At 34.1% G+C, this 7,952-nt stretch overlaps 1 protein-coding gene across 3 annotated transcripts; it reads right to left on the minus strand.

The window, feature by feature from the left end:
- Positions 1 to 28: 28 nt before the first annotated feature.
- On the minus strand, positions 29 to 7,952 carry LOC113700758 (putative late blight resistance protein homolog R1B-13). 3 transcript variants are annotated; one of them, XM_072059467.1, is made up of 4 exons: positions 7,597 to 7,952; positions 7,201 to 7,250; positions 7,068 to 7,116; positions 29 to 1,932 (listed from the first exon to the last, which is right to left on the minus strand). In XM_072059467.1, the coding sequence occupies exon 4, from the start codon at positions 1,925 to 1,927 to the stop codon at positions 29 to 31; it is 1,899 nt and encodes a 632-aa protein (XP_071915568.1). In that variant the 5' UTR covers positions 1,928 to 1,932; positions 7,068 to 7,116; positions 7,201 to 7,250; positions 7,597 to 7,952. The 3 variants fall into 3 exon arrangements, with proteins under 3 accessions (XP_071915568.1, XP_071915567.1, XP_071915566.1); XM_072059466.1 differs by having other exon boundaries at positions 7,201 to 7,254; XM_072059465.1 differs by having other exon boundaries at positions 7,201 to 7,328.

The raw sequence follows: 7,952 nt of genomic DNA on the forward strand, positions 1-7,952 counted from the left end.
CTTATGATACTGATCAGAACTCCTAGAATCAATAACACAGAATCTGTAGTAACAAATTGTTCTTGCTATATACTTGAGAAACAGTACACCAAGCACGAATGTGGAAGTGGAACTTTATTGAACGATCACTGTAAACTTTACTGGCTAATGTGGTCTTACCAAGCCCAGGCATACCCACAACAGCAACAACATCTAACTGGCTTGATCCTCTCATAAGTCTATCAATTATACTTTCTACCTCATCTTTACGTCCTACCAAAGCTTCATTAAATGTTGAAGCAGTAACTTGTGTTGGCATGTGAATGTTAGTCTTGGCACCTCTCAGGGTTTCACCATCATATCTTATGCTATCACAGATCTCTTCAGCCTCAATCTTCATGAGCTTGATATCTTGAGCAACAGCATCCAAACAATGTACGTGTCTATCATCAAGCAGTGCAGAGTCAATTTCTAATTCTACACTGTATGCAACCTTCACGACACGACTCCAAAGTTCTTGGAGTTTTCCATTCTGGTTACGCTGCTCCACAACATTTCCTAGGAAAGATCGTAAGAATACAAGATCTTCTAGGATAGTGCATATTTGATCATTTGGGAAATCAATTGAATCAGCAGTAGAACTTGCTAGTTCCTTGAGAGCTTCTAGAAGAAAATCAAGACAGCCGAGCTCGTTAGTCCTAGGGAAACTAAGTGATGAAGATGGTAGTGGATAAATGTGTCCAACTTCTACAATGATCAACTTGAACACTTCAAGCAAATGTGAAAGCATCAGATCTGTTTCCTTGAGCAAGTCATCTTTCATTTCATTGGCAGAAAGGGAGAAAATCACTATCCCTGCATCAGAGACCACAACTCCAATGAGATTCTTCATCTCATCATTTAGCTCATCGAACTTCTCCTGCTGCCGGCTAAGAAGGATGATCAGGAATCTTACTCCCTCATGAAGTTTTAGCATTTGATCCTTCACTGGAACCAGGAAACGGGTATAAGATTGTAATAGCTCCATCAGACTATGCAGGAGATAATCAATAAATTCAGCCACTAAATGCTTATTCTCCTTCATAGCTAAAGTATAGGATGATCTTGATAACTTGGAAGCTACCAAGACATGGATATAAGTTTCTCGGACTTGGGGATCAACAGGATCAATCTTCTTGTGTATCAGTTGAGAAATTTCAGATTCCATCTCATTGCACACTTGTTCATCATGTCTTTGAAACCAAGATCTGCAGATTAGGGTTGCAGCATTGACAGCCACAGCTTCAATGTGAACCAACAGATCTTTTAATTGTACACCCTCAACACCTTGTAGTGTCGCAAAGTGAATGAAACTCTTCAAGTGCATTAGCTTCTTTTGAAGGGTTCGCATTACAAATTTCAGACCTACATCAGCATTGTAATTTTCACTGCAAAGATGCCTCAGATTCTCTGAAATGGAATCAATGAAATCCATAACAAGTTGTAAATCTCCCAGCGTGTGGTAGAGCAACAAACTGATAATGTTGAATTCCTTGATATCTGAATCAAAAAACAACCACATATTTTCCTCGAATCTGGCGAGCTCAGGTTTGATGTCACTATGATCTGATGCACTAGACTGAATATATCTAAAAAAGGCAGAGTCAAGTCCATGTGTTATCCCCCTAACCAGATCTTGAATCCTGAATGAAATACTGCTAAGTCTCAAACTGTCAGATTTAGCATCACCATTTTCCTCCTTATCGTATTCCAAGCACACAAGCTGATTGCTCCTCCTCCTCCTACATCTTCTAATATAGAGATCAAAGGTTTTCAATAGGCTTATCCCCATCTTCAGTTTCCAGATATCAAAATAGAGCCGAAACTTGACCGTCTTGTTTATCCAGTCCAGATGATCTAAAGCAGAATCGAAGCAACTAGTGCTACTACCCGAGGAGATTTTCATCATGGTACCTGCTTTTCACTTTGATATCAGATTTTTTTCTGTTTAGCTATTGATATTCAAGATCTACAACTTTCTTATGATCCAACAATGATAGTCACACGTTGCTGTCAAGAGTCGAGACTCTCTGTTTTCTTTTTTCTCTATGTCTCTGTGTGTGTCCCCCGGGGGGGGGGGGCGGTGGTTCTTGTTTTTTGTCGGAATTACTATACGAGGATATGATGCATATTAAGTTAATCATTCTCAGAAATATTGATTAACAAATTTTTAAAAAATTAGGGTTGTATACAACTAAGGGACTGAAGGCTTTTATAAGTTGCAAATTCGCAACAAATACCTTTTACCACAACCTTTTTAAAGTTAGTAGTGATTTTCTTTACTGCTTTTTGGTGGAAAAACTGAAGAAAATTGAACGAGCAATTCAAAGAGTATACTGCATTTTAAGATGGGCAAATTGCCATTAGCAATCATATTATTGCCAATCAATCTGCAGCACTACAATATTCAATCAATGTACAGGACAAAAAATGAATAAAACCATATTAAACATCAATGAGATTAGCCGGCTTGGGGTTCAAAGTAAATACTAGAATAAGTCGGAAGCAAATGGGCACCAGAGGTCAAAATCCAATCGACCTGATTTTCATTTAAGTCTTTTCAAATAAAGATCTTGAGTTTATTTGCTAAACTAAAAAAGGACATTTTGCATGATCCACGGCTGCCATTACACAATTTTCTTCAATTAAAATCAGTTATTCTTTTAACATACAATATCGATGAACAGAAAGTTCCATGAATTGGAATACATCTATCCTTCTATATCTATACTCTATAAGGGCAAGTTTGCAATACAGAATTGGTGTGTTAGATTTCTATTCCGAAAATACGCTCGCTATAGATTTCAATATCTTTGTTCTACTTCCAAATATGAATATCCTTTCTTATGTTGTTAAGACTATTTATGAAACCCTAACAATGAGTTTTTAGCTTAGAAATATAAATTCTATTGAAGGAAATTTTCTTAATTTCCTTAGGCGAAGTGTGGAAAGTAAATGTTCGGAAAGAAGTTTCAGAGATTACATTGGTAGTCAATTAAATGCATAAACAAATACGGAGATCTCCTTAAGTTTCCTGAGCAATAGTATGGAAAGAAGTTTTACAAATTTCTTTAAGCAGTCAATTAATTGCATAAACAAATATGAAGATTTCCTTAATTTTCTTGAGCAATAGTGCGAAAATAAATTGTTTGGAGAAAAGTTTTAGAAACTTCTTTGGAAATACATTTGGAAACTAAAGTAGAATAGCATATCAGTTTCTTATTCAACATGATTGTTATGATTGTAAGGAAGCTTTTCTAGAAGCACTTTCGGAAACTAAAGAACAATGTCAATAAGCTTTTAGGAATAAAATTTTAAATTGAGGAAATACTTAAGAAAGTGTTCAAAATCTAACATTACATGAGAATGCAATATACATGACCTTTACTAGTCTCTAATCAGTCCATAATTTTTTTTTTCAATAGGATCCTCCCTGCATATGTAAAAACCTTTTTTTTTTTTTTTGGTCCTAATGATAACACTTGTATAACATATTCTAACCTAGTCTAGATGGAGGGAGAGCCAACGGAAAATCCCATTAGAGAAAGTCACTTGAAAGTGACAGCTACAATTAAGTGGCAAGTATATGGTAGGAGGTAAGGGTTGAACTCTTGACCTCCCACCCCTAAACTGTTAAGCCCAAGAAGCTGTTGGCTTTTGCTTGGAACTTAATGGATAAGTACATAACATTACTAACCATTTTCTTAAAATAGTGATTTCCCAGATGATTTCAGATTAACCATGATTAGTGTCATATTATAGGTAGAAGCAAAATATTATTCTTGTTATAACATTGGTGATTGGTCTTATAAAGCCTCGCAACTTATATGTATATTGTTTCCGTCTTTAATGTGTATGTGAAAATGGAAATATGTGTATTCCTGGACTATTCTTTCTTTGTTTATGCTTGAATTAGCATCCTTTTTTTCACATCAATATCATAATTCTTTTTTACAATAATTCATTTAAATTTATGCTGCATTTTGAGAGATACTCTTTATTCATTTGTCACAATAATCTAGACTATGGCAAGTACACTCGTGTCAGTCCATGAAACACAAATAGGAGTTTTAATAGTTATATTAAGGATAGAAATGTGCTTACGAAAAGGAAAAAATGAAAAGTAAAATAGCAAATTAAAATGTGGAATTGAAGTGAAAAAACCATAAATGACCATATTTGTTGCCTAGTGGACAACGCGAGGAAACAACTAGAAAATTGGGATGACAAAAAATAGGAGAGCTTTTTTTTAAAAAAAAAAAAGTAGGAGACGGGTGGGATTTAAGAAGTGAGAAGGGAAAGGGGGATTGAAACATAGGACTTCTGTGTTTTGGAGTCTTAATATTAACTATTAAAACAAAACTTCTTGGAAAAAAAAGGTGAGAGAGAGAGAGAGAGAGAGAGAGAAGAGCTTGAGGTATGAGCATAAGAGAATTTGTCACATTTGAGTATTTTCTACAACATTATTTGGTAAAGATCAATTGAGCAACTACAAGGTGCTATAACTTTTTTTTTTTATGTATATATCTGGTTTTCTAGCCATGTAATTATATATAATAGTACGGTTTGGCTAATTGATACCTAGTGGGCTCTCATTAAGAGGGGCCTCACGTTCTAGTTTTCCAAAAAAGTGTAATCAAATTGGAAAGGTGTCTAAATATAGCACTATATGAATTATAATTGTGTGTACTCACGCACTAAGGGCTCATTTGAGGTTGAGGTACTTTTAGTTTAAAAACACTTTTGGCTATTAAAAGTACTTTTGGGCATTTGGTAAATATCATCCCATAAAATTAGAAGTGAAGCATTTGGTATTAAAAGCACTTATAGGGCACTTTTAGCAAAAGTTCAAATTTGAAACTTTTATAACAACTATTGCATTTTAAAAAATAAAACAATAAATTTAATCATGTTATCCTATATTATGAACTAAACAAAGAGATAAATACATTGAAAAATTTTCAAAGGACACATTATCCAATACAATAAGTACTTATTGAGTTATGTATTCAAACAATATATTTAAAAGTACTTAAACACTTAATAAGTGCTTTTATTAAAAGGCTTATTAGGTGAAGTACTTTTTGATATCTAAACGAGCCTTAAATTAGATGTTATTTAGGTGTATTAATTAATGCCCATCACCATTAATTTCACATCACACACATATACACACATACCAAATGTTAAATTTCTAAATCATTCTTATGATATACAACTTTCTTATTATTTGAGAAGAGCAATATGTCATTGTCCACACACACACACACACACACACACACTCTCTCTCTCTCTCTCTCTCTCATTTATTTATTTTTTTGAAATCAAGACTCTATTTTCCCTTTTTTTGCGTGTGTGTTGAGGAAAGATGGCGGGGCGTTCTAGGGATAATATCTCAAAACTTTTCCTTCTTTCACTTGAAACTTTATCAGCGACGATGCTGCTGGTGACCCCATACAATACAAATGAGCCTCTGCCATTATATTTGGCGGACCTATGGATCAAATAGAAGACTACGTTTGGACTTGCAGATTGCTGCATTGTAGTTTGCTCTTAAATTTTCCTTTGCACGCTTATGTAATTACAGGTTACTCTAACGTGGAACAAGCATGCTATGCTAGGGGTCTAAATGAGTTTAATTAAATCGAATATTCTAGCGTCCAACCAAACCCGAGTCGAGGTTTCATCGAACTGGAGTATTTTACCTATAAAGTTTAGTTCTATGTTAATCGAGCTAAGTTTGAACTGAGCTTTAATATTTGCCAACTGTAAAATACTGTTCAAATTTGGTTTGATGTTAGCACATCAAACTTGAACAAATTTTTATCAAACTGAACTCAATTCAAGTACTAAATAGTTTGATTTGTTTTTTAGCCCTGTTGTGTTGTGCAATGTCAGTAAGCACATATTTGTTTTTCTCATAATGGATCTCAGAAGCACAATCAAACGTTGCAGCAATTTTGCAAAAATTTGTTGACTGACTATATGAGTATATGTTGCATATTGAGTAAATCAATCCCAGAAATTTTAGCGAAGAAATGAGTAAAAATTAGAGATGCATTCAGCTGAGAGGCAGGGTGGTGGGACTATTGGAAAACTTTACCTTCATCTTTTGAAACTTTATCGAGGGAAGATAGCACCAATGATTAACAACTAGAGATGCATTCAGCTGAGGGCCTGATGGCTTTGTAATTTGCCACGACCATTTTTTAAAGTAAGTAGTGATTTTTTTCCAGATGGCCAAATTGCCATTAGCAATACATTATAAAATGTGAAAGGGGGAAAAAAAGATGATTGCAGCTTCAATCAAATATGGATATGGGCAGCACCAAAAACGAACAAAATGAGAAATATCAATTAGATTAGCAGTCAAAATAAACAGTAGAAAAATCAGAAAAAAAAATGATTCATGGCTATTGTTTAAGAATGTATAACTAAACTCATTTATGGATTTTGGCGACAGTTGTTTCATAATTGCTAATGTATGTAAGTGCTAATGTTTTAATGCTTCTGTTGTTTTTTTTTTTTTGGTTTTTTTAAAATTTTTAATTTAGCAACTTCTACAAATTCTAAAGGTTGTATAACAAGACTAACAAATTTACTTCTTTTTTCGCGTGAGATAATTTGATCCAGTAGACCATCTAAATCAAATTTTTTTTTTTTGTTTTCTACATCCACCAAGAAATGACAACAACATACTTGTAAGATAGATCTTGTGGAGGTGAAGAAACATATTAAGTTCATAGTTACTCATCATATCATATCACATGAAATATGCTCACATAATTGCTTCACTAATTTTAGCAATACATGTATTCATACTGAAGATTGATTTATCTAATCCTAAGTCAAATAAAAAAGCTGGAATTTCCTCCCATTTCATCCTTAATTTCCTTGGGTTTCTTTCCGTACAATGAGGTTGAGAGAAAATCGCATAAGTGAAGCGATCATACGCAAGTATGAAATGTCAAGAACACATGGAAGCCATATATATTTCAACCAAAACTAATGTATGAAAAAAAAAAAGAAAAAAGAAATTCAGCACTTACTTTGGCTTTGGAGAGAATGAATACTGTGGCAACAGGTGATCTGTTGAATCTGCAGAAATTCCATTTATGTGGTGAAGCTACAATTTAAAAAAAATAAATTTAAGGGGAAAAAATACAAAAAACCAGCACTCACTTTAGAGAAAATGAAACCTCTGGCAATAGCTGGTGAGTATGCGAAAGTTCCTATCTTGTTATTGATGAAAAGAAGAGTAGAGTGAAACTGGTCATGAGTTTCCTGGCCGTGTAGTATAAGAAAGCAGACTGAAATTACAGCAATTAGTAGCAGATGTTTTCATTCTTTTTCTGTTGTTCTTTTTCCTGTTTTCAAAAACTAAATATATTTCAAAAACTAAGAAACTGAGAAATAAATAAAAAGCCAATCATGTTTCCCTTGTTCTCCACCTCTTTCATTCCCTTGTTTATATTTTTGCTTCCAGCTTATAGAACATAGAAACAGCTGACGAAATGGAACAATTAATCAACTTATTCTTTTTTTTTTCTTTTTCAATTTCCTTGAATTTAAAAATACCTGTTGTAGATGAGCACCGTACTCAGCTCTATTTGAGGAAATTGATTGCAGAAGCTCCGGCAACCGGCACCAGCTTCGCCACTTCCCTAACAACCGCCGCTTACTCCGCTCCAATAGTTAAAACTCTACAAATTTATCAAAAAAAAAAAAAAAAAGCAAATTTTTTCATGGGATATCTTTGAACTGTTTACTGCGATACAATCAGATTTGTGAGTCAACGAATATCTGAAACGAGATGCGCCTTCACTTAGCTTCTTACGCACAAAGCACAATAATGCTGCCCAAATAAACAAATGATTTTGTGAAGAAGATGCTTTCCACCTTTCAACAAACCTTTGTCGCATCCACTAAGGCAG

The sequence above is a fragment of the Coffea arabica genome, chromosome 7e (assembly GCF_036785885.1).
Source record: "Coffea arabica cultivar ET-39 chromosome 7e, Coffea Arabica ET-39 HiFi, whole genome shotgun sequence".
NCBI classification, from domain to species: domain Eukaryota; kingdom Viridiplantae; phylum Streptophyta; class Magnoliopsida; order Gentianales; family Rubiaceae; genus Coffea; species Coffea arabica.

Bases quoted from the DNA above. Each gene is read 5' to 3' on its own strand.
- LOC113700758 (XM_072059467.1), bottom strand. From the start codon at position 1,927: ATGATGAAAATCTCCTCGGGTAGTAGCACTAGTTGCTTCGATTCTGCT.